This window comes from Rousettus aegyptiacus, unplaced genomic scaffold, assembly GCF_014176215.1.
Source record: "Rousettus aegyptiacus isolate mRouAeg1 unplaced genomic scaffold, mRouAeg1.p scaffold_m13_p_12, whole genome shotgun sequence".
NCBI lineage: Eukaryota > Metazoa > Chordata > Mammalia > Chiroptera > Pteropodidae > Rousettus > Rousettus aegyptiacus.
The window spans coordinates 7,294,347-7,320,225 of NW_023416287.1; the positions used below are offsets into that span (position 1 = coordinate 7,294,347).

General features: G+C 39.5%; 1 protein-coding gene and 1 long non-coding RNA gene across 7 annotated transcripts in view; one reads left to right on the top strand and one right to left on the bottom strand.

The window, feature by feature from the left end:
• Positions 1 to 262: 262 nt before the first annotated feature.
• LOC118609974 lies at positions 263 to 2,211 on the bottom strand. Its single transcript, XR_004953553.1, has 2 exons — positions 2,100 to 2,211; positions 263 to 1,454 (listed from the first exon to the last, which is right to left on the bottom strand). It is a non-coding gene; the product is annotated as an uncharacterized LOC118609974 (long non-coding RNA).
• A 397-nt stretch (positions 2,212 to 2,608) lies between these two features.
• The window catches only part of LOC107510344 (activity dependent neuroprotector homeobox), a 31,845-nt gene continuing 8,574 nt past the window's right edge, over positions 2,609 to 25,879 (top strand). The window contains exons 1-5 of one of the 6 annotated variants that reach the window (XM_036229288.1): positions 2,615 to 2,760; positions 4,744 to 4,917; positions 5,791 to 5,904; positions 22,664 to 22,776; positions 24,526 to 24,618. In XM_036229288.1, coding sequence (XP_036085181.1) covers positions 22,669 to 22,776; positions 24,526 to 24,618 — 201 coding nt within the window. In that variant the 5' untranslated portion in view covers positions 2,615 to 2,760; positions 4,744 to 4,917; positions 5,791 to 5,904; positions 22,664 to 22,668. Of the gene's footprint in view, positions 2,761 to 3,148; positions 4,918 to 5,790; positions 5,905 to 22,663; positions 22,777 to 24,525; positions 24,619 to 25,879 lie in introns of those variants that run through there. The other 5 variants (XM_036229287.1, XM_016143760.2, XM_016143762.2 and 2 more) reach the window with 5 other exon arrangements.

The following is a 25,879-nucleotide window of genomic DNA, read 5'->3' on the forward strand; positions in this document are numbered from 1 at the left end:
GCATTTCTAAAAGATCCTACCAGAAATGAATAACAGAGAATAAAAGTTTTCATGTCAGTTTGAACATTACCTATTCCCATAGTTGAATCCTTATGACATATCCAATAAAGGCCTCTACTAGTGTATTTCTCTTTTATACAGAGCTGTGCAGCAGCCCACCAAGTACCCACTTTTCTTGGGGAAGTGACTTCTCTCATCATTAATAACCAGAAAATTCATCACTGTTTCATGTAAAATTAGTTTTAAGCTGAAACAGGAATACTTTTTTTTTTTAAGTATTTAGAATCTGTTCTTTTTCATCTAAACCCAAAGTTCAGTTTTCACTGTCAAGTATGTGGAGTAAAGATGAGGTAACTACCTCAGAGAACCCACTAGTATTGCGTTCTCAGACCTCACTAGAGTATATTTCAGTTCTTATTCCCACAGTCATTACAACGTTGTCCCTATTGAAATTTACAGTAAAGAAAATTTGAGCAGTGAAGACTTTCACCATTTGGAAGTTATTTAGGAAAGAATCTGGACTATTTAGATGCATTTTTGGTAAACCTGGTGACTTAAACACTGTAAGATCATTTACATGTGAATAAGGCATCCCTTTATAAATGAGGCCAAGGATGAAATCCAGATGTTCTCTCTTTGTATTTGTATTATCACTGTATGAAATCTAAGTATATCTAAGATTTCATCCAAACTTAAAACTTTTTGCTTATTTCATATTAGCTTTTGCCTGTCTTCACAACATGCAATTTAGAGGCTTCATCTTTGTCTAAATCAAATTCTTTGCCCCCTACCCTTTTTTTTTTTTTTTAAGATTTATTTCAGCTATTGTTTTTATTGAAAACATTGATTTGGCTTTAAGGATATATTTTATCACAAGTTCAGAAATTAATGGAATACTGTGTTGCATGAAACAAATTGTTAAACCAGCTAACTAAAGGGTTAGGTAGCAAGATACATGTAACCACAATTTATACCATTCTCAAGTAAGATTCTTTGAGGATGTTAAGTATGGCTTGAAACTGTTAACTTGAAGTTTAGAGAAACAGCAAAAGATAAGTGTATTTGCAGAGCACATCTTAAGAAAATGTTCTTGGTTAATCCTTCACAGTTGGCATTTACTAGTTTTCCGTATGTCTAGCCAATGATACACTCCAATGCATTCTATTAAAGGTGGGTTAAAAATGTTGGTTGATGTTGACCTAAATTTACAAAGGCAAACTGTCCGTGTGCTGTCTTATGCTATCAGATTGTGGTAGCACTAAAAGTGACTGTCCCTGGGACTCCAGTCCAAGTGTGCTTTTCAAGGATCTTGAGGTCCATTGGCAACATCATTTCTCATCCTTAGGCTTCACCAGTCTAATGGCCTCAAAGGCTAGGGGCCTCATTTGTTTTCTTCAAGCCAAAGAGAAGAGCCCATCACTGCCTTGGAAGGATGTGAAGTCCCAGCCTGCCTTCTGTAAAACACACCCTGCCCACTCAGTAGCCTACCCCACCAGGAAGGGGGTCAGGCATCAAGCTGCTGTGTGAAGCACGAGGCCCTCACACCTAATTTAAGGCTGGAGGCGTCAGGCATGACCTGCCAGGTGTCCCTGCCCTTCCCGCTGCTCCCCAGCCCGTGAGCGCGCAGGCCTCCCAGCACGTGGAGCCGCAGGGCGGGCCGCACAACCCCTCCTGCCAGATGTAGTCCAGGCCCAGCTGGGCCCGCGCAGGGATCCCCAGCACGGCCACCTGACTGAGTGCAGGGCGTGCTGCGGCCCGCTGCTTGTGCCTCCGCCGCCGGCGCTGCGGCCAGAGGAAGGCGCCCACGGTGCACACGGGCCCTGGAAACGCACTGCGGCCATTATCCGCGGCGCCTCCTACTGGGTCAATGGCAAATCTTTCTGGTTCTCGCGAGAGCTTCCCCATGAGTGGGGATTATATAATACCCTTTAGGCGGGGGTGAGGGTGCTGGTGCCAACCCCCCTCAGAGAAAAGTTAGCTGCAAGCAAAGGTGGGAGTAACAATTGCCCCTGGGTGGCTATGTGGTGAAGGGGTGCTGTCCTCCACTGCCCCCCCACTTAGCTGGACAATGAGTCCTCTTATGCTAATGAGGTACTTACGTCACTTCCGCTCTTTCTCGGCCGCCATTTTGGCTAGGGCAGGTTCGGGACTCTCTCCGAGGCGCTTGTATTGTCTGCTGAGGGGAGACGTGGGATCAGCCCCCTCCCCCGCCCGTTGCTGCCGCCGCCTCCGCCGGCCCGGTCTCCCCTCCGCCGCCCGCCGGGATCCATGAGCTGAACTCCCGCCCCCCCGGCCGCCGCCATCTTGTGCCCCCCCCCTCCCGCGGGCAGCGCTAAGGGGGATTTTTGGCGTCTCCTCAGACACAGCTCCCTCTCTCGGTCCCCGCAGCGGAGGAGCGAGAGGAGTGCGGCCGCCGCCGCCCGCCTGCCCGCGCCGGTGAAGCGGCCTCTCCCACACCCTCCGTCTCCTCCCTCCGCCCCTCCTTTGTCTGCACCGCTCGACGACGCTGCCGCCGCCGCCCGCGCGGGGACTGGAGGGAGCCGCTCGCGCCGCCGCCGCCGCCGCCCGCCGCTCTGCTGCGCCCGCCGCGCCCCCCGGCAGCAGCCGCGGCCGCGGCGCGAGCCGGAGCCCGCCGAGGCCACCGAGCCGGAGCGCGACGAGGCCCCGGGCGCGCCCTCGCCGTCGTGCCGCCGCCATCCGCCCGCTGCCGCCCGGCCCCCGAGCACGCCGGCCCCGCGCGCGCCTCGAGGCCGAGTCAAGGTAAGCCGCGCGCGGCCCCGCGGCCCGACCCTCGCTCCGCGCGGCTCCCGCCGGGCCAGCCCCGCGGGCTCATTGTTGTTGGCTTGCCAGCCTTCCGACCGCACATGCTCCTTTGCATACTCCGGGGCTGACGGACCGCGCGGACCGCTACCCGGCTCTGCTCCGGGGGCCGGGCGCCTCCTTCTGCAGCCCGATCCCCGCTCCCCGCCCCGTGAGCCCGCGAACGCCAGCAGCCACCCCGGCCACCGGAGCTTTTACCGCTAATGGCATCTCCTTCCACCCCGCCCCCAGCAAGAACCGAGCTGCTCCCATCCCTGGAACTCATCCCTTTCTCCCGCCCCCCCTCAACGAGCCCCCCACGCACACCCCCAGTGCCTGGGACGAGCCTCCTGCCAGGTCTCCCCACCCTTAGCTGGGGGAGGGGGGATGGTTTGGGGGGCGGGGAGCATGCATGGCACGGAGTGAAAGTCTTTGCCTCTCCTGTGCAGTCCTTCCTCCCCAACATGCCAGCTCCCCTCCTATCCTGAGCACGGAGTCCACCACCACCCCTGTAGTCTATCGCAGCTGCCTGGTCAGCACGATCTCTCAGAAGCATTGTGAGCCCCAACTTTGCAATAAGATGGTAGAAAATGGAAATCTAGAAAGCTGCGGAAAGATTTTTTTTTTTAATGCAATGAATGGGGAGTAGTTCTTTGAGCACCCCTTTATTCACCTCTTCTTTCCTCTGGGCTGCCTGCCTTCCCCTCCCCCCCACCCAACCTGGATGCCTGTCTGCTGGAAAAGGCGCGATTGCTTCTCTTTCTCTTATGCCCTAGACCAGGCACTAATGTCTTATATCCTATTTGGCTACACACATACCCACACTAAGTCTTCTTGATATTCTTGCATTCACCAATTCTTCTGGACAGTTCTTGCCATAACCCCATTTCTCAGACAAAGGCTTAGGAAGGAAAAAGAACCAAACTGTTTCCTGTGTTTGCCATTTTAATGCTGTCCATTCTCACACACCCTATTTCTATTCCTGATGCTTTTTGTGCCAGTATCTTAAACCTTCAAAATGTAAAAAATGTAAAAATCTGGGTAGCTTGATAGAGTTTCTTTATGAATCTGCATTGTTGCTTCTGGTTTATGGCCATGAAGAAAATACCAGCCCCCACCCAAAATGCACCGCAGCCAAGTCGGCTAAAGGCGATGAGTGTTGGAATCAGTAGGGGGCGCATTCCCTGCACTGGGTAAGGCTGCAGAGGGGGGAAGGGCCCCAGAGCTAGAACAGGATGTGCTTCACAGCGCCTTCTACAGACCATGGGAAAATGGGCCCAGCAAGACACACACTCTGCACTCTTCTTGGTGAGCTGACAGCAACATGGCGAAGGATTAAATGAGTCAAGAGCAGTGATTTTTATATCTTAAAAAGAATCCACCCTACATTTTAGAAGTTCTCTTTTTACTTTTTCAAAGCTGTTGACCCTCAAACAACCCACATTTGTTCTTGACAAATCACCTTGGCACATCCTTGGTACACAAATTTCCCCTTCTCTGGAATTCTTCCACTTTAAACCTTGTGCCACCATATCTTTCCAAGGTCATACAGTAAAGGGAAAAGTATAAAACCTGAGAGTAACTGGTTTGGGGTATTGCTGATTACATCACTTCGTGGCCCAAATCCTTCCAACTCAGAGTTAATCATTCTTGAGGAATGTTAGATGTCAGTGGGGTAGTCATTTTCATAAGCATGTAGATGGGTGTCATGATTTGCAAAGCCTTGTTGGTAAACATCAAGCCCATGTTGAGTTCTTCATTGTCAAACTCAACAGAGTTGATTGTAAAATTTCGTTTCCTTCTAACTTTGGACTTGTAATTGTTATTTGTTATCTCAGTACCCAACCACCTTTGCAAAAGTGTTGACACCAGTCTTCTGTGAGCACCCACCTTCTTAGGGTGTGTTGATTTCTATAGATTTTACTCCTCTTGTTATTTCCATAGGTGTGAGATGCACAATGCGAAACCTAGGCCCCAGCTTTTGCACCATGATGCACAGGGTTGTACTTTTTGTACTGAACTGATAGGTGGCCTAGTGGTTATGCCCTGTACTACCATTTTGAGGATCTGGACTCCGTTCCTGCTTTGCTCTTTGGACCACATTGTCAATTCACACCGGTGGGTATATTCATTTTGGAGGGTGGGAACTGCAGCAACAGGGAAGGCAGAGATTTTTCTCCTTGGTCACCACCAAAGCCAACACTTCCAAAATTTCAGCCTAGCCACATCCCTTAAGGAACCGGTTAGAGCTGGTGCAGTAATGGGTTCTGAACAGAGAAATGACTTATTGCTTGTTTAAGAGAAAATTTTAAGTTGCTAATATTTTAATCATTTGTAATCTACTCTTATGTAAACTATGTTCTCAATTGTTATTCTGATGACCCAATCTCAAGAGTTGTCATGCTTCTAAAAACTAAGATTCTCTGATCAGAACAGGCTTTTCCATAAACCTGTACTTGCTACCAAAGATTGACAGTGGTTGTTGATACTGAAGGGCATTTTTAAGACTTTGTTGCAAGTATTTTATGTAAATACACCAAGGTAAACTTATGGGAAAACGAATGGGTGTATTCTTTGATACATAGTTAACCAGTTGGTGCTTATGAGAGACTCTTCATTGGACGTTTGCTACCAAGTAACATTTTGGTGAGTGAAAAGGAGGCAATTTGGTTCAGGTATTTCATTAGAGACTTGTATTGCATTTACAATTATTTAGTAATTATAAGAATCAGATATTTAAACTAAATGATAGTCCATATAATCTTTAAATGCCTTTCAATATTTGTTAAACAAATATAATTTTGACCTGTATTTGATCTTTGATGTACAGTTACACAAATATTTTTAAATGAGTAATTTGAAGACATTTTCTTATTTGAGGGTATTTTGTGATGAAGTTTTTGAAGATTCTTTTGTTCGATTTAGCGGATTATACATAAAATACAGTCTTAACTGATGTCCTTAGTGGTAATAGCCATTTTCCCCTTACAGGAAAAGTTGCTGTGAGCTCTTAGAAAAACATGTAATCTGCAGTTTCAAAGGTTTCCTGGTTTTGACACTCAAAAAACAAAGGTGAAACAATTGGGCTTGAAGGTCGGGATTTAGGTAAATTATGAGGGTCTTCATAAAAGTATAGTAAAAAGTCTCAGTTAACTAGAGGGTGGGGTATGGGTATCATATTTAATTGAACTTTAAGTGGAAATTCTTTCATCTTGGCTCTTGGTGAAAATTTCCTAAGACTACCTTACTAGAGGCTGCTGCTATACATCGAACAAACTAAATGTTTCATTTGGGTTTTTATAGTCTCTCTCTAGTAGGCTCAGGTGATTGGGCTGTGACAATCTAAAGACCCCTCCCTGCTCTACCTATCTGGAAGTCATTGGATTAAACATACCCTGTGAATTTGTTTTGCTTAAAGTTTCTTTTTTCCTTAAACCAGAGTACCATGTTGAACAGATTAAGTGTCAAGTAAGTTCTTAATTACTCTTATTTTGATGACCACTCTTCAGAGTTGCTAGGCCTCTGAAAACTTTAAAGAGTCTCTAATCAGATCAGGCCTTTCCATGAACATGTACTTGCTACCAAATAACCAATAATAGGGTTTGATCAAGTAAAATGGCTTAACATACATGCATACTGCATTTGATCACTAAGAGTACACTATGAGTTAAATTGTTGCTTTCCTTGTAACTGTAAATTCCAAACCCCTAAAAATTATTTTAATATTTTTCAAAATTTATATGCTCAGCAATCTGTTGGTTGATATACTTAAGATGTACATATACATGCTAGCTGCACATTTAATTGAATATTAGAGTTTAAGAAGAAGATAGCTGTTGTGTTAAAAAAAATAGAACTTAAGTGTATTTATCTTTTGAGAATATATAAATAAGAGAATTGCATAAGTTGTAATAGACCTTGGCAGATTAATTCCATTACACAGTGTCTGTGTATACACAAAATACCGTCTGCTTTTTTAGAATTGGAACTGTAAGTGCAGAAACATCAGAATTAAACATTGTAGATTTTAAAAGATAGCCTGTTTAAATCTTAGCAAAATAAACTTTTTAAAATGGTGTGAAAGTACCAAAAAAAATTGAAGTTTTTATTCTATAAGATACTAGAAGCTAATTTGTAGTTTATACCAAGATGCCCGACATTGTGGCGTAATAAGCCACTTGTTCAACCTGGACTTCCAAAGGACTTTCACTTTAAAAGAATGTCATAAATTCTGTCTTCCAGAAGATAAAAGTACTTTCCATGAGACTTTAACTTTCATTTACTTGCCTAAAGAGACAAGGAATAAGAAAAATATTGCTCCCCTATGTAAATAATTTAATTATAGTTAGGTTCGCAGAGCTTAACATGTTGTTATTAATATCACTTAAACTTGCTTTTTCTCCTTTAGTTTTGTGAGAGCTTGTGGTAGTAAGTCTAGAGCATGTGCTGTATTTTGCTGATGTGCACCTCTGTCAGTTATACAGTTTATGTTGTTAGTTTGGAAACTTGGCATTTGAAAGTGTTATGAACCAAAGCCCCACACTAATTAAGTGAATTGGTATTTTGAATATAAAAGCTATTTCTTGTTTACACATTGGCACTTCCCACCTTGATTGTTGAGACTTTATAAGGGAAGCCATCCGTGTTTTGTCCGGCATGAGTGGCCATGGTTCCACTGTGACTTAATGGTTTTTTAATTGTTTGCCTGAAACTGATAGGAAAGGTGATGTGTTCCCTCAATCTCTCAGTGTCTTAGTACTCTTTATACCTGTGTTTTGGTCATGACTTACCTGTGATATGTGCCAGGTTAGAGGTCAGCTTAAATGAGAATCCATATTCTGTTTTACTGGGAAAAGGCTCCCCTAACATGTTATCGAGCTTCTTAAATTGGGTGGGGTGGGGTGGGGTGGGGGGTGTGTGTGTGTGTGTGTGTGTGTACACATATATATATATGTTTGATTATATGGTGCTTTGTACATGTGTGTATGTAGGAAGTCATAGATAAAACACAAGCAAACTAAAGTGCCAGTTTTGATTGGGAGTGCACATTTTTATTGTAACCAGTGTAAAATGCAAAATTCTTTGCGCTGTTTCTGTTCTGGGTTTCCTCACCTCCATGTGTGTATGCACTGTCCTCTGCCTTTAGTTCTTTGAGATGCACTCACAAGCTTCCTTGGTTTTAGATGCCTAACACAGTTCTAAGACAAGACAGCAGCTAGAGAAATCCTAAAATCTTAAGGATTTCAGCAGTGTTCCAGAAATAAAGGTTTGGAAATTAAGAGGAGAGAATAAAAGATTTTTGATGAGTTTACTAAGGTAAGACTGCCCTGAACATATATTGCAACTTAAGATTTAACTCAAAAACATGCACATAAGCTTTATAAGAGACTCATGCGTTTGACTAGCCGGGTTACTTGGAATTGAAAATGAATCCCTACCCGTCCTAATTACCTCTCTAGTGAGCAAGGGTATGTCGATTTGTAATTGAATCGCTCAGCTTTGGGTCGGTCATGTTGACATTTCTCAGATGACTTGGTTGGTACCTTTAATAAGAATGAGCTGTAGGTATAAAGGGCCCCTTCCTGGCCTTTGTGATGTCATAAGATAATATTGATGGCTTGCTCGTTTTATTTTTTCAAGTATTTTATAAATCATTCTCTATTTTCTCAGGACTGTCCTTGTTTCACAAGTAAGGAAATTAAGGTACTACCAGGTGTAATGATGAAGTGAGCCCAGAATGTGTCTGGGCTGGTTCCCAGGCCTTTGCTTGGAACACAGGCTTTTATAATACTCCTGTGACCTGTTTGGTTAAAGAGGGCTCAAATGAATGCTGCATAACTTCATAGTGATGTTTAGTGCTTGTATGTTAGCTGACACCCAAGGATCCCAAATGGGCTCCACAGTTAAAAGAATCTAGCCTCACCCTCAGCAGGACAGTATAGATGAAAATTGTGCTGGTGACGGTTAGTTAAAGTAGCATATGTCTGGTTTGAAGGTACCTGTAGGAGGATCTACAAAGAAAGTTTGTTTGTGATCCCATTACTTTTCCCAATATTTTGGTTTAGGGCAGTCTTGTTCCTTCTCCCCGGTGAGCAGTTATTTTGGCTTAGACAGATAATTGCTGGCTTTTACCCTTCTGCTGTTTCTGTCTTTCTGAACCCTTTATGCTACTTTTAAGAGCTTGCGGAAACCTGTGCTTCCCTTTGAAAATCTAAAGCTTTCCTTTTCTGGTGAAAGTTGGCAACACCTGGGAGCCACGTGTGAGTGGCCACTTTTGAAACCTGGTGTATCTGAAGAAACGTCTGTCTAGTGGAAATATGGCAGAATTTATTAATTTTAAATTGGAGTTGTCGATTTAAGACAACAATGAGAATTCTTGCTCTTGTGAAAGAGGTGAACTGAGTATGTCCTAATGCAGGGAGTATATAACTTCTCTACAGGAAATTAGGGATTGAGCCATCAAGTGTGAAAACTTGATATAAGATTAGTGTTTTTACTACAAAGAATGCTTTGGCTAAACCTTGACTCTAGGAGATGGCTTAGAAAAACTTTCTTTTTCAAGAGTGGCAAGAAAAATGCATTTCCCATTATTATGGGGAAATTATTTGAGTAGTTTTGATAGTGTGTGGAAAATTTTTAAGTGATTGAAAATAATCAACTTTTGTGTTATGCCTTTAGATGCAAAGATCGGCGGCGGCATACTTTTGGATTCCAGAGGACATATCTTAATGTCCTCTTGGGCCTACGTGTGAATTGGTTTCCCCTTCTCACGTTTCTCTAAAGCCAGGTGTTCTACCTGTATTGACAGCACGCAGCTCTAAGCCTGTGGAATTCTTATGTAGGCAGCACAGTGTTGGAATCACTCCCCATGATGTGTGTCTGACTTGCTGGAATGCCTGCGTTAAAAGAAGTAAATTGAGAAATACTTCCCATGTCACAATCCATTGAGCTAGACTGGGATGTTAGAGATATTCTCAATTTTTTTTGTTTCTTTGTAAGCAGTGAAACATCTTTCTTTCATTCAAATAAAAGTTTATATGAATTCTAGTATATAAAATTGATCAAAGGATAGGGAGCCACACCTCTGGTTACAGTTGCTCAGCTTACGTCTTGTCCCTCAGGCATTGTCTCCTCCTCCGTCTGTCCGTATACATATCTTATAGTCTCAGCACACTCAGAAGTACATTCTAAAAACCATCAGTTCCATTGGTGGTGTGGAAGTTCTGGTGATTATAGTTATGATTGTCTGAAATCCCAAAATAACAGGATAAGCAGCAAAATAATAGCATTTTCCACTTATAGGCACTAGTCTTTTAGTCTGAAAGTATTAAAAGGAATGCCCCACATTTTTTTAAATACACAAAATCTAGATCACACCTTTATGTTTCAACGTAATGTAAGTCACCTAGGTTTATTTTGAGTATTTGCAAATGTTCTATTGCATAAGGATTTTAAGTGCCACGAGGCTTAAAAGTTAAGAATATGCTTATTCTAATATGAGTGGTTCACACAAATGTATAAAAATACTGTATTTGTGTATATTTGAATGCACATTACAGTGTGTACTGGAACAGGTGTATGGCAGACATGTCTGGTTCTCAGGAACAATAATAGTTCATACTTTTTAAAGATCATGTAGTGTGAACTCATAATTTTCAAAGTGATTATTCCGGTATCTGATCTGGTTTAATGTAATGGTAACTACTTTTAAGCGTTAACTGACATCATTTCATTTAATTCTTCTGACATTTGAACAATAGTGTCCTTTTGGTTATACCATAGGGAAACAGACTTCCAGAGGTTAAGTATTATTGTTAGGATCACAAAAATAGTATGTAGCAAAGCAAGTATTTAAACACAGATCTGTCCAACTTAACAGCTGTATTCTTACATACCATCATACGTACCATCTTTCTTTTCTAGCAAAGGAAAGTTTGACTGCTGTGTCACCTTTTTGTTACAAAAGTTTAAAGTTAGGTAAAAATTTGTACATGTGGCTGATAGGTTAGCTAAATTTATGTCCATGAAAACAATATAGTCTATTGGAAAACACAAATTTTGATGTAGGCTGTAAGCATTACCCTTGAACCTTTTTCTCCTTTTGCTATCACTTTAGTACCTTATTGCCTTATACCTAAGGCTTTGGTTATTTTGCAGACCTTTCAGACTGAGTAGGCCTCGAATGGGTGTAATCTTTTCTGTATTGCTACATAATCTGGAATCATTTATTCTGTAAAACGAAAAAATAGTTGAATTTCTCATTAAAGTAACCCCTGCTGGATTAAATCTGTTACGTAAAGGCAGAGTTAATGGGAGCATTTGACATTGACAAAGTAATGTACAGCAGGTCCTCAAATAATGTCACTTCATTGAACGTTATTGTTTCTGATGAGATGCTGTGGGAACTGAACTCGTTTATGTCAATCAGTTAGCCTATGGCAAAATTGATTTTTTAATAACACCATTTCACCGCAGTTCCAAGAGCCTATCAGCAATGACTTTGTGAGGACTTACTGCATTCCACTTGTTCCTGGCCTCTGGGAGTGAAACAGATCTGCCAGGAAAGTGAACTCTCTGCTAAGATTTTTTAAATACTTAACAGTTGGAGGGCCATTATTATATTACCATTGAATCACTCATACAATATTGTCCAGTGGTCTGAAAATTTGTAAAGACCTTCAAAGTTTTTATATTGCATCCAAGACTTGCTCTAATGGATCTATCCTGTTCAAAAAAATCAAAACAGATGCTTAATATTCAGTTTTGGCAAAGAGACTGTCAAAGAACAAATGCTTCTAGTTTTGAACCCATACTACCCTGCTGATAAAAATGGCAAGCAAACCTTATGTAGTTCCATACTCACTGCTGTTCCCTTAAATTTTCTAGTAGCCACATTTTTTAATTTAATTGTAAAATGTACATAATATTTTAACCATTTTTAACGTGTACAGTTCTTTGACATTAAGTATACTCACATTGTTGTGCAACCATTGTCAATCACCACGCATCTCCAGAATTTTTGCATCTTGCAAAACTGAAACTACACCTGTTAAACAGTAACCCCCATTCTCTCCTTACCCCAGCCCTTGGCTACTTTCTGTCTCTGAATTTCACTATTCTTAGTGTCTCATAGGAGTGGAATCCTACAGTATTTGTCCTTTTGTGACTAGATTCTTTCATTTAGCATGCCCTTGCGGTTCACCTATGTTTTTAGTAGCCACATTTTTTAAAATAAAAAGTGAAATTAATTTTACTATTTTAACCCAATATTAAAATGACAATATTTTGAATATGTCAGTATTTTTGAAAAGGTATTTATGAGATATTTGACATATTTTAATACTAAACCTTCGAAATCTTTAGTATATTTTGTACTTAAAAGCATATCAGGTGGGCATAAGGCTTGAGCAGACATTTCTCCTAAGAAGATAACACACAAATGGCATATGAAAATATGTTCAATATCACTAATCATTTGAGAAATGCAAATCAAAACTACAATGAAAAAACTCCCTCACACCCATTAAGATGGCTGCTGTCAAAAGAAAATAAGTGTTGGTGAGGCTGTGGAGAAATTGGAATCTGTGTTGTTAGAATGTAAAGGGTAGAACTGCTGAAACAATTGTCGTGTGATACGACAAAAGGGTCTGCATGAGATACTTGCACAGCCATATTGTGGCCATATTACTCACGATAGCCAAAAGGTGGAACTAACTCAGGTGGCCGTCAACAGGCAGCTGGATAAACAAAATGCAGTGTATGCATACTGCAGAATATTAACCAGCATTAAAAAGGAAGGAAATTCCGACTTGTGATAATACGGGACGTTATGCTAAGTAAAATAGGCCAGTCACAAAAAGACATGCTTTATGATGCCATTTAGAGTAGTCAGAACCATAGAGACGAAGTAGAATGGTGGCTGCCAGATGCAGAGGGGAGGAGGAAATGGAAAGTCCTCGTTTAATGGGAACAGAGTTTCAGCGTACAAGGTGAAGAGAGCTCCGACAGTGGTGCCGGTAGCCTGATATTATGACTTAATACCACTGAACTGTACACTTAAAAATGGTTAAGGCGATAATTGTATATTAAAATTTCAAACAACATTGGTTTTCCTGCCACATGTATAAATGTGAAATACACAGATTGTATTTTTTTAAAAGAAAAATTATGCGTGCATAAAAATCTGGAAGGATAAATATTACCTCAGTGTTAACTATTGTCTTGTCTTTGCGTAAAATTATTTCTTTGCCTTATCTGTATTTTGTAATCTTACACTAGGCCTAATTGTTTTTTTCTTTTTTCTTTTTTTTTTTTTTTGGCAACAGCTTTGAGATATACTTCATATACCATACAATTCACCCATTTAAAGTGTACAATAAAATATTTTTTAGTATCATGAGAGTTGTGCAACTGTCTCTAGACTTCCTTATAGAATACTCTCATCATCCCACAGAAAAACCCAATAGCGGTCACCCGCTGTTTTCCCCTTCTAAATTCCCCAGCCCTGGGCAACCTAAATCTTTTCTGTCTCTCCCTAGATTTGCCTTTTCTGAGCATTTCATATAAATGGAATCATGTAAAAGTAGCCTTTTGTGACTGACTTCTTTCACTTAGCGTATTTCAAGGTTCATTCATGTTGGAGCATGTATCAGTTGATGAAGACTTGAGTTTCTCCTTGGTCTTATGAATACTACTGAGAATATGCATGTACAAACTTTTGTGTGGATATATGTTTTCATTTCCCAATTGTTTTGTAACAAAAACAAATAGAACTTTGAGAAAAGGAGCTGAAGAGGTAGTTGAAAGGTGACTAGTCTCCTGTCTCCTCCTGCCCTCCAGAAAAAAAAAGATCACCAAAGCATCTGCTTTCCCAAGCATTTTTCAGAAGAACATGCTTTGAGTACTGGTAATGGGAAGATGATAAAGGAGAGACACGGCATACCTTTGTTTTTTGAAAAGCTGTTGTTTTATTTAAGGATAGGAAGGTTACGGTTTTCATTTTGCAAGATGTTACCAGTACAATTTAGATAGAAACATTTTTTTCAGATGTGGCTAGTGAATGTTGGCATCCATGGTGATGGTAAAAGCGCTTAGGGTGTGGTCTCAGAGCTGAATTCTTATTTCAGTTCTTCTCTGGATGTGATAGGACTATCTGACCCGAGATAAGTGTGTATTCTTAATCTCTGTATCACCATTCAAGCCAGTTTGGTTGAACTTTTTTAAAGTCATTCCTGTGTGCTGGGGTATTGGAGAGTTCTGGCACTTTTGGATACATGTATATAACATGTTTCCTTTTAGTTAATGTCAGATAGGAGCTTCATCTGTGTGAGAAATAGGGGGAGTACTGCTTCCTAGATCTGGAGATGACCTTGAGACCTAGGTTTGTCACTGATGATCTGAGCATCCTTAATCCTTAGACTGGTTGCTTCACCTCAGTTGCTATTCTGTAAAATGAAAAGAGTTTAGAATAGGCAACCCATAGGTGGTTTTCAGTGATTCAGAGTGCTGCTTTTTCATAAAATTGCAGTTGATGTTGTGATTTGGAATATGAATCTCTAGCTCATCTTTTCTGAGGCCTATAGTAGATATTTAATGTTCTTTTTAATTTTGGAATCAGAATGATTCTCCTTTATTTGAGAAGATACTTAAAGACTTGATAGTTATTTCTTTTCTAAACAGACATTGAGTACAGAATATCTATTTTTCTCACCAGCTGAACCAGCTAATGCTGAAAAAGGCAGCATATCGTGTGTGTGTGTTGATTACATCTGTGAAGTGGCTGCCACCAACACAAATGCACCTTTCAGGGGCATTAATTTAAATAATATCCAGAATTAGGCAAGTGCTGTCCCACTTGACCTTCCGATTATGTCACATCTGGAATAACAGTTTATTCGGGACATCAACGAGATTAAAGAAATTGATCCTGTCCGTTGGTGGTTGGCTTATGTGATAACAAGAAATGATGAAAAGAATTGAACATGGTTAACTTGGAGAAGGGGAAAGAGTTGAGAGGGAAGGAGGAAGTGTTTAAAAACGTGAAAAGCTGTTATGTGGCTTTAAGTGATTAGATTTCTATAGCTGAGCTGAGAGTTGTGGGCAGGTTACAAAATGTAAAGAGTAAACTTGTGAACAGAGCTGTCTAGTGTGAAACAAGCTTTCTGGTGGGGTTTCTGTTTCCCTCACTCAAGGTGATCAGGCAAAGAGATAGTCTTTTTAGAGCAGGGTTGTTGTAGAAGGGATTTACCTGTTGTTTGTAGAAAGTATTTCTATGGCCAAACATTTTTGTGCAGAATGCTATTTAGGGAAATATAGTGTCTTTGCCTCCATAATTACAGCTCACTTACTAGAGAAATTGTTATGAAAACTTAATTATATGGAATTTAATAAAATTTGGTTGAAAACTTGAAGAAAATCAAAGGTTTTTTTTCCTGAAGTAGAGGCAGTTTTGCATTTGACACTTTACTCGATTTATTATCAAGCAGAATAGTAAAAGTCAGTGCAGCTTTTTTTTAAGAGTAGAAGAAAACAAAAATTGGTTACATTTCCTGCTTGCTTGTCTGTATTAACAGTGTTCCAATATGATTATCCTAAGCAGAACAAGTGATGTTCATTGTTCAGATTTAGCTTTTAGTACAAGTGTGTTTTCATCTGCAAAGTAGTTTCTCTTTTTAATCCTCCTGAGCTTTCCAAATACCCCCCTTTTTTAGCCTCAACACGACTACACATTTTTTGGTAAGATTGAGAGAGGAGACTAAACTTTCTTTTCTTAGCTCTGTCATGCTGCACAGTTTTACCTGCTAATCCAGCAGAGCATTCTGCTGGTAGATGATCAGACATTACTTGTTCTGTGGTATTTGGGATCGAAGAAGAGAAGGGAAAAAGAGCTGCCTTTCTGTGAAGAGCTTTTGGCATCTGAAAGGTCTTTTGCCCAAGTTTATAGGAAATTGCTTCTGTTCAGGACTGTGTTTTAGGAAGACTGAGTAGGATGATTGTTTCCAGACTGAATATAGACTCTAGGCTCTCGTCGTGCTCACTTATTTTAGCATCGTTCCGACATGACTTTACAAATATATAAACCTTTTTACAACTGGTTTAATTTAAATGTAGGACTTAGTGACACTCTTAAAAGCAAGTAAGATGTCTGTGTTCGCCACTGCAGATCCCAGAATAGTCAGGAAAGATAAGCCCTTATTGGTTATAAAAAGAAACAGTTTTATGATGACCACAATTTTACTGAATGAGTGATGTTGACAGGTATTAAATACGTTGCTAAGGAGGGGGTAGGGGGGAAAGGGTGTATAAATATGGGAGTGATGTTTTCCATACTAGTTTTTATCTTAATGGGTCCTAAATGTTTCCAAAGAGATAACGCAAAATCTGGGGGTTTTTTTGTTGTTGTTTGATTTTTTACAGTACCATTCTGGGTAACAGTGAAGTAATGGATGCTTTGAATCTCTTCCATCAGAATCTTCTTAAAAAGCCTAACTTTTTAGAAAATAGCATAACTTAACATTTTTAGTTAGATTGGTGGTTTAAAGAAACTTCAAATACTGACTCTTAAACCCTCGTGTGGGTTATAAAAAAATTTTTATGTAAATACTTTCATAGGCATTAATTGGAGTATAGTTGACCCATGAACAACATAGGTTTGAACTGCACAGATCCACTTATACAGATTTTTTTAAAATAAATATGTACAATATTGTAAATGTTTTCCTTATAGTTTTCTTAATATTTTCTCTAGCTTTATTGTAAGGATACAGTATATAATACATGTAACATACAAAACATGTGTTAATCAACTGTTACTCTATCAGTAAGGCTTTCAGTCAACAGTAAGGCATTAGTAAGGTTTTGGACAAGTCAGAAGTTATACTTGGGTTGTCAGCTGCACAAGAGGTCAGAACCCCTCATCCTTGCATTATTCAAGGGTCAACTAACTGTACTTTGTTTTAAGCATCAAGGATCTGAATTTCTTAAATATTAATTTGAGTCAGTGATGTTACCAAAACTGAAATCATTTATGTTATAGTAACTTCAAGGTCTTCCTAATTTTTATTACTTAGAAAATACAGCAGCCATTTTCTTCACTAGTAACGGCATCATTTCTAGCCTTTGTTGTTTTTCCTCCTCCAGGTTAAAGATATCCCCAGAGAGACTGTATTTATCTTGACAGTTTTAATATAGAAATGTTTAAAAGACGTCAAAATACAAACTGTATTCTAATCCTTAGGCTTACTGTAGGCTTCCTATAACCATATTCTGATCAGACTAATTTTATTTAGGGGAGATTTCACTAAACTATTGGAATTCTGCCATATTCATCAAACTTCTGCTCTGGTTGATTGCCCACTAGGTCGATTTTATGTTTCAGTAGACTGCCACATCACCATTAGTTTGCATTATAAGCTCAGTTTAGACAAGTAACTGTTTCAAGGAGATATTTGGGGACAGATGACTTTTTCTACTTACATTCTCCATTTCAGCCTGAGCCCTTCCACTTTTTATCTTTTTTATATCAGCTAAGATTTCTTCAGAAACAAGGGCTTCCACCTCTTTAGGGGGCGGGGTTGAAAACCCACTGGTTTAGACTAAGCAGCTTACGTTTAGCTGTCACCAGGAAGAAGTGTAACCGCCCTCCTCTAGCTCTCAATGCAGTGTTAGAAATGTTTCTCTTATGAAAACTGTAGATTTGCGTTTGCGAATATAACTGATAAATTAGTTGTCACTCTGGGGTATGTTCAGATTTCAGTTCCCAAATGCTGGAAAGCAGCAGAATTATACCAGTGGATGGTAGAAACTAGGACACATGATCATATTTACTTCTTTATCTTGTGTCATGTTAAATTAACATGTTCGTATTAGGAAGTTGGGAAGCACCGTATAACTCTATGCACATAAAAGTATGAAGAAATATGTACTGGAAAATGCCATGCTAGATCCACACTTACAGTAACGTAATCTGGAGAAGTTTGATGTGGAGGCTTGCTTTTTTCTTTTCCTCCTGGCTTAATGACCTGTGCCTGGTCAGAGGTTTAAGTTTGGGTTTTATGGTTGTTTTGTTTTATTCTCTGATGGCACAGTTATAAATGCTTTTCTGGTTTTTTTCTACTTCTAAAAACAAGGACTGAATGTTACCATCTTTGATACCGTGGTTTTGCAGAGAAACCACCACATATAGACAAGCCCCATTGACTCTTGGTGCATCGGGCCCTGCAGACCTAGCATTGAGCCTGCTAAAACCAGTACTGTCATCTGTTGAGCTTCTCTCCATCTTCCTAACCTAGAGGATCCTGAATACACCTTACTAGATTTTTAGCAGAGCTGTTTTTTCATGAGTGATTTAACTTTTCCGGTTAATGACGTTTCTGCTTCAGTGAAGTCCACTGTTGTATTGTCATTCTTTCCCTGTGGAGATTCAGCGTACAGATGTCTCTTCATGAGACAGGCTCTCTCCTTTATGTTACCCCTTGGTACTTGGAGTAAAGGAGTATTTTTGTAGGGGAAAGAGGTGCACGGAACTGATCAGTCTTTTATATATAATACATAGTTTCAGTTCATCTGTAGCCTAGGGCTACAGATCTTAGATTTTTATTTCAGTCTTCTGACTTTTGCTTTCTTAAGAAAGCATGTGAGTAGTAGTTCGGCCCAAGATTAGTAAAACTTTAATAGTTTGGCCCCAATCAGTAGGTGTGGGTATAATTTGCAAAGATTGCTAGGAAAAAAGAAGTGTGGCTGAATCATTCAACAGTGAATTTCAATCATTCTGAAAAATTAATGATTTAAGTCTAGTTCACCAGATGTTGTAATACTTACTGAAAGCTACTTACCTTCCGTTGTTAAGCATTTGGAAATGCTAACTGTTATTAATGGGTCACTGAGCTTTCCCAAATTCTTTTAGAATTTAGAAAGTGTTTGACTCTTTTCATAGTGTTTTGTTTTTGATTAATGAAACCAGGGGCCAAAGCATCTTTCAAAATAACTACATCTTCCTGGCAAATTCCTGTTCTTCCTGCTAGACCCAGTTCACAATTATTTTGCATAAAATTCCCCATCTCCCCTCTTAGGTACTTCCTCTTAGGTCTACCAAGACTTTTGGTTACAAGTGACATGAACCAAAACTTAAACAAAAATGATTGTGTGTTTGCTCTTGTTTCTGAAAAGTCGGGGGTAGGAGAGCTGTCTTTCAGGCACAGATGGGTTGAGGACCTCACGCAGTGTCAGCAGGACTTTTTCCCTTCCTCTGCTTTCTCCATGTGCTGGCAGGTCCTGACTGCTTGTCAGCATCACTGTCAGCCCTGGTCGAGGCACATGTCCAACTCTGTACTAATCAGTGTCTACAAAGATAAAATACTCGTAATTGGTTGACCCGAGTCATGTACACTCTGCTGTAATGGATGAAGGGCCTCCTAGCTGACCGCACATCAGTAGTGGCAGGAATGGTTCCAGGAGGAAGTTGAGCAGACCAAAAAAAAAAGTATCTTCTTTACTTCAGCGATCTAGTGCCTACTGTGTGCTCTAGATCCTGTCCCCTAGAATTGATGAACTGTTGAAGGGGAAAAACTGTGTCCTGTTCATCTCTCTATTCCTAGTACATTGACTGGAAAAGTGTAGGTGCTCCGAACATGATTGATGAACAGATGAAAATGGTACTGTTCTATTAAATTGGATATTTTCCCCTTTTGATGCCACAAGTTAAGAGGTTTATGGTTTGGCTGAAGGAAGAGTGCTTCTTGGTATTGGGGTAATGGTGCTGACTTTGTGAAAATGGCCATCCTGATAGCCAAGGTCAAGAGAAAGGATTAGCCACTTGGGAACAAATCTGGAGGGAAAGTAAGCACATCCCTCTGTTCCTTTCAAAGCCCATCTCTACACAATTTGTGACATTATTATAAGCTATCCTCCCTAAGATTAATGATTGTAAATACTTTGTCCTCTCTTTCTATTCAAAAGTGAGAAACTGTCCTTAATCTCAGGCAGTCAATTTCCTGTTTACTCTTTTCCTACCCTTCAGTCACTTAAGATATGGGCACCTTGTCCAGATTTCTAATTTAAAGGGCTTTTGAGGGACAAGGAGGAAGCAGGGGTAATTCTTAAAGGTATTTAAATAAGAATTAAATAGAAAACATTAATGAAACTTGGACCCAGCTGTTGATTTGAAGTTGTTTCTTAACCATAAGCAGTAGGCTGAAAAAAAATACTTAGGGCCTTTGAGTTCTTTTTTTTTTTTATCATCCATAATAATTCTAACATTAACTGTGATAGAGTTTGTTGGAGGCTTTAAAGAACCTTTGGCTTGTTAATGGACAGAGAAAAGCTCAGGAAATAATACACAAGAAATGGTAACTGGCACCTTCTGGGAAGGGGAGCTAGCTACATGGCTGGAGGCTAGGAGTATGAGGGAGCCTTCTTTGCTTATAGTCCTGTGCTGTGTGCTTGTCTTGTATACTAAGAAACGTATTTAAAGCAAGAAGAAGAAAAAAAAAAACTTCATAAATGCATCTGAGGATGTTAACACGTATGAATGTGTTATTCCAGCTCCAGATGAACAAAATTTTAGAAATGGCCTCCTTAAGCAATCACATGGAGGGCACCTCCATCTGGGGAAGGGGGCATGTTAGAAATGTCATGAAGACAATCACAATCTTAACTCAGAATATTCTGCATCTTTCAGTGTAAACTTTATCTTGGATTCCTCGCTAGTCATGGAGCAAAGAACCTTTTTTTTTTTTTTTTTTTTTTTTTGTACAGCATTTTCCAAATAGGCAGTATCACTTTATTTATGAGCCTGTCTGTTCAGCCTAAATAAGTAAACTAGAGATTTACTCTATGGCAGAAACGTCACTTTTTATAAATTATAATCTTTTTTTGTAACAAAGGTCCCTTTTGAGCATACTCACTTTTTAAGAACTGCAGGTGGATAAATTAGGTACCTATCATGCAGGGAGGTCTTTCATTTGGAGGTCTTCAGACGCCTTTATTAGCTATGGGTCTGCACTTAGAATGCCTGGTATTTCCATAGGAGAATGGGTTTTCCTTTATCCTGAGCTGCAGTTTGATTCCCTTGAATGTTTTCTATATAGACTGGTAGCTTCAGTGATAGCAACATTTCCAGATCTTTATATATTTGTTTTCCTGAAATTTTGATCTACTTATTGAGGAGGCAGAGAAAACCAGTAATGGCTGCCTTCTGGGCACCTCTCTGCTCTGAAATGAAGCAGGATTAACTTGGGAAGTTCCAAAAGAACTGCCCGATTTTGGCCCACAGAGAGTTTGTGAAGTGAATAGAGAAACAAAGTCTCTTCTCATCCATTTTGATGCTTGGGCTCTTCATTTGATGACCTGGTTTGTGGAACTGTTTTATTAAGTAACTGATAAAAAATTTTCTGGTTTTAAATCTTTTCGATGATATAAAACAATTTAGCAATCAAATTTCCATAAGGAATAATAGATTTGACTTTGAATGCACATTAATTTATATCAGAGTCACTTCTAAATCTGCTGTTAGCTAAATATTAAACAGATTATTGGATGGCGGAGAATACAGAGGACGATACCACAGTCATGTTTCATAGCTAGCAGGAGTTCCGTCATGAAGATGAGAGGGCCGAAAAGTGTTTCTCAGTGAGATGCATTTCTCTTTCGGCCTCAGTTTCTCTTTAGTTTTTCATGTAGAATATTTTGAGACTTCTAAGTTCTGTTAACATCCAGATTCATAATTTCTAGGAGTTATTGTTTGGTCAGCCTCTCCCTTTTTACATTTCCATTTTTTTCATAGTTAATATTAATTGTTGGGTTAGAATAATAGATGAGGTAATGTGATATCTTATTACATTTGGATTAGTTGACTTTGTGATTTATAAATGGTAGTGGTATTACAGAGTAACAACCCTTATTTATTAGAAAAGCAGATTTACATGTATTAAATTTAAACTCCTGGTGCTTTAGCTTTTGTTTTTGCCTTCATTTTTGGTTTTTAGAAATACTTTGTATCTTGCAATATTTAGATCGATAAATTGTTGCTCTATTTTATAAGAAACAGGTATAGTCTCATTGGAAACCATACAAAGTCTTAAACACCCAAGTTTTGCCAATTTTATTTTCTCAACCTTTGTTTTTAAGGGACTTGGGAAAGTGGATCTAAATTTCATCGCTATTATTAAGTCATTTAAATAATTTTTCAATTCCCTCACACATATACTCTTGTCATTTTTCAAGAACATCCCCTAAACTTTATAACAGTGTTTTTAATAGCATTATTTGCTGGGGTGCTGAGAGCCCAGTTTTCCCCATCTGAGCATTTATTCTGTGACTGTAAGCGAGCGCCTTTGTCCAGGTACGGTGCTTGACTGAGGGGCAAGTTACACAACCATTTAGTGTCTTAGCTTGTTTCTTTAGGACTACCCTAGCAATGCGCAGGATAGTTCCCAGACATCAACAGCTGCTTTTCCCTGGCACTCAGAATTATGTGGTAATGATGCTGAAGTGGTGAGCATTTTCTATTTTCAGAGGTTCAACATCACAAGGAGAAAAGCACTCACACTTGATTTTTAAATAATCCATTGGTATTATTAACCTAATTCTCAACTTTAAAAGTTCATCACCAAATGTTTAATCAGAATTGTACCTGAGTAGACTCATTGTCAATCTATAACATAAAATGTCCTATTAAAAATAGAAAAGATCAGAGAGCACTTATTTTTGCCTGCCTGCTTCAAGTATTCAGAACATACCTAATAAGGATATCTGTTCACCTTTTTTGTCAGACTGGGCCAGGGTTTTTGATCCTACCATCAGTGGAATTAGTAAATATTACAAGTTGTACATGTTTTGACTTGACTTAAATTTTTTTTTCCAATAGAAACTATGTTCCAACTTCCTGTCAACAATCTTGGCAGTTTAAGAAAAGCCCGGAAAACTGTGAAAAAAATACTTAGTGACATTGGGTTGGAATACTGTAAAGAACACATAGAAGTAAGTAGCATGTCATTTTTTAATTTTAACATGACTCAGCTTCTGGTCGATTACTTTGTGTCAGCAGCCAGGATGGTTAATTCTTAGGTGTGATTCTGAATTTTGACCTTAGCATTAGCTTCGCCAGAGCCTTCTCAGTTAGCCTAACTTGTTCCCTTATCCCTAAAATGGGCTTTTTCATCTTGGCATCCTGAAGCAAAGCAGTTACCATTGAGGACATATACACATCAGACATTTTACTAGGTGCTTTAAAATTATCTGTAAATTCAGATCCTTAAAGCAACCAGGGTTAGGGGGTATAGGAATTCTTATCTTCAATTTACAAATGAAGAAACAGTAAGGAAATAGGTCCACCTCACAGCTGAGCATGTGGCAGGGTCTGTCTGTGGGACTCCAGAGCCTTTTCTCGTTCCGATAGACCTGAATGTTCTGGCTGACCTTGTGATGGTTGAAGCATGGTGGTTTGGATGCTTGTTGTCTGTTCCTTAGGATTTGAGCATTCGTTGGCCCCTTTGACCCATCATAGATGATTATCTTCCCGTTGTATAACAGTTTGGACTTCACAAACTGTTTTCCTAGACCTTATTCTGTGAGCTTTCTAATAGCCCTGTGGGGTAGCCAGTGCATTGGTCTCGTTTTCCAGATCTCATTGCTCTAGGTCTTATGGTTAGTTGGTCAAAGCCTCTGATTGAAAAGAAATGTATAAAGCTGTTTTCCCCAGTAGCCTTTAACATTCCAGCTGGTAAAGGACCATAACTACCTTGTCCATCCGCGTATTCCTAGCACCTAGCACAGTGCTTGGTACATAATAGGCACTCAGTAAATGTTTGGATGGAATTGAAAGTAAACAATTTCCTGCAGCAGGTTTTCTTTTCCTTATTACCACTGATAATAGTCTAGGGGTTTGTCATATAGACTGGGTCTTCTCAGTTGTCCCCACTCACTCCACTCCCTCTCCAGCCGCTCAGGTTCAGGTAGATCCGCCTAGTGAAACAGTCCCATTTACATTGCACTCAGTGGGGTGTTTTTCACAATAAGTAATGTAAATGATAAGGTAACTTTTCTTTCCTGCATTTGATTTGTTCCTCCCATTTATTACATATTCTGGAATTTACATGTATTTGATTTTTTTCACACTAAACTGTGTACCTTTTGGGAACAAGGAATATGCCTCTAAGACTTTTTATTTTCCTAGCCTGGGGGGAGGCAGACCATTGAATTTTTACATAAGAGTATAGATTTAACAAAATACTGTTCAATTTTTTTTTTTAATGCCTTTATTCTTTTTTGGGTTCAGAAATCCTGAGTTTTCTTCCCAGTGTAATTCCCCTGCCCCACCCCCAATTTAATTATTACACAGAACTGAAATATCACATCTGCTGTGCTATAAGTGAGCATTACACTCCATTCTAATACTACAGCTGATGAGTTACAACACTAATGATTTTGGTGTTGGGTACTTTGGTATTCATATATGGCTACATTTTTTATTTAATTGGAACTTTCAGCGTTTTCCTTGGAAACCTGGTGGACCATTAGGGGAATGTTTGGTTGATATAAAACATCCAATACAACTTCTTTATACCTTTTTGTATTTCCTAAGAGCGTTATGGCTCCTAGTTTAGTTTTTGGTGGGATTGGCTTTCTAATGCATCACTCCAGCCCTAATTAAAATATAGGTTATAGGTATATGGTTGGGCTAGAGTCGATACCACTATGTTTTTATAAACTTCTTTCACTGTTTTCTAGGATTTTAAACAGTTTGAACCTAATGACTTTTATTTGAAAAACACTACATGGGAGGATGTAGGACTATGGGACCCTTCACTTACAAAAAACCAGGTAAGTGGCACAGGAGACTTCCCCAAATGGCAGCATCCTTGGTATACTCCCTTTTCAGTTCTAGGCCTTTCATAGTGGTGGATTGTTTGTAGTCCACAACCTAACATGGAAAACGTCAAAATTGATTATAGTCACGTGCCACATAATGACTGTTTTCTCAACAATGGACCAAATGTACAGTGGTGGTCCCATAAGATTATAATGGAGCCGAAAATTTTTTATTGCCTAGTGATGTTGAAGCTGTCATAAGAGTAATGTAACACGTACTATCATTTGTGGTGATGCTAGTGTAAACAAACATGCTGCCAGTCATATAAAAGTATAGCATGTATAATTGCAGTGTAATTTTGATGATAATGAGTACTTTACTGTTTTATATGTTTACTGTTTTACTTTGATCATTATTTGGGAATGTACTCTTTCTACTTACACAAAAAAGTTTGCTGTAAGACAGTACGGCATTGTCAGTAGCAGTTTCATACCTCTGTTTGCCATGTCTTCTTAATTGCATCATTTTCTCTTGTGCTTGGTTTAATCTCGTGTTTTGTTTATCATGGCCCCTGAGTATACAAAATCCATGGCTAATGTTGACCATAAGAGGTCATATCGAGTGATTGACCTGGAAACGAAATTAAGAGGGATTAGGACTACAAAGGTGGAAAATCAGTGATGGTTATTATTGCTTAGCAGTCAGACATGTCCCGTTCCACCATAGCTACGATCTTAAAGAGTAAGAACAAAGAGATGGAAGCTGTTAAAGGATCAACTTCATTGAAGGCAATGAGACCAACAGAATGTTAAAGAGTCTGTATCAAACTGGAGACACTTCCAATGACCTGGATTGAAGACCAGACATAGAAGCATATAGCTCAGCACCATGATGATCACTGCCAAAGTTGAAAGAAAAGGCTAGACCCAACGACAGTGTTGAATTTACTGCTAATTCTGGGTGGTTTAAAGGATTCAAGAATGAATTGTTATTCATTATATAATGTGAAAGTGGTGAACCTGCTAGTGCTAATGTCAAGGCAGTTAAAGAATTTTTGGAAACTCTAAATAAGCTGATTATAGAGGAAAATTACTTGCCAGAGCAAATACTCTATATGGATGAAACTTCCCGATTCTGGAAAGGGATGTCTGAAAGGACTTTCATCCATAAAGAGGCCGAGTCAAGTGCCAGGTTTCAAGGCTTTCAAGGACAGGATAACAGTCTCACTTGGGGGCAGAGTTGCAGGCTATAAATTGAAACCCTTTTGTAATC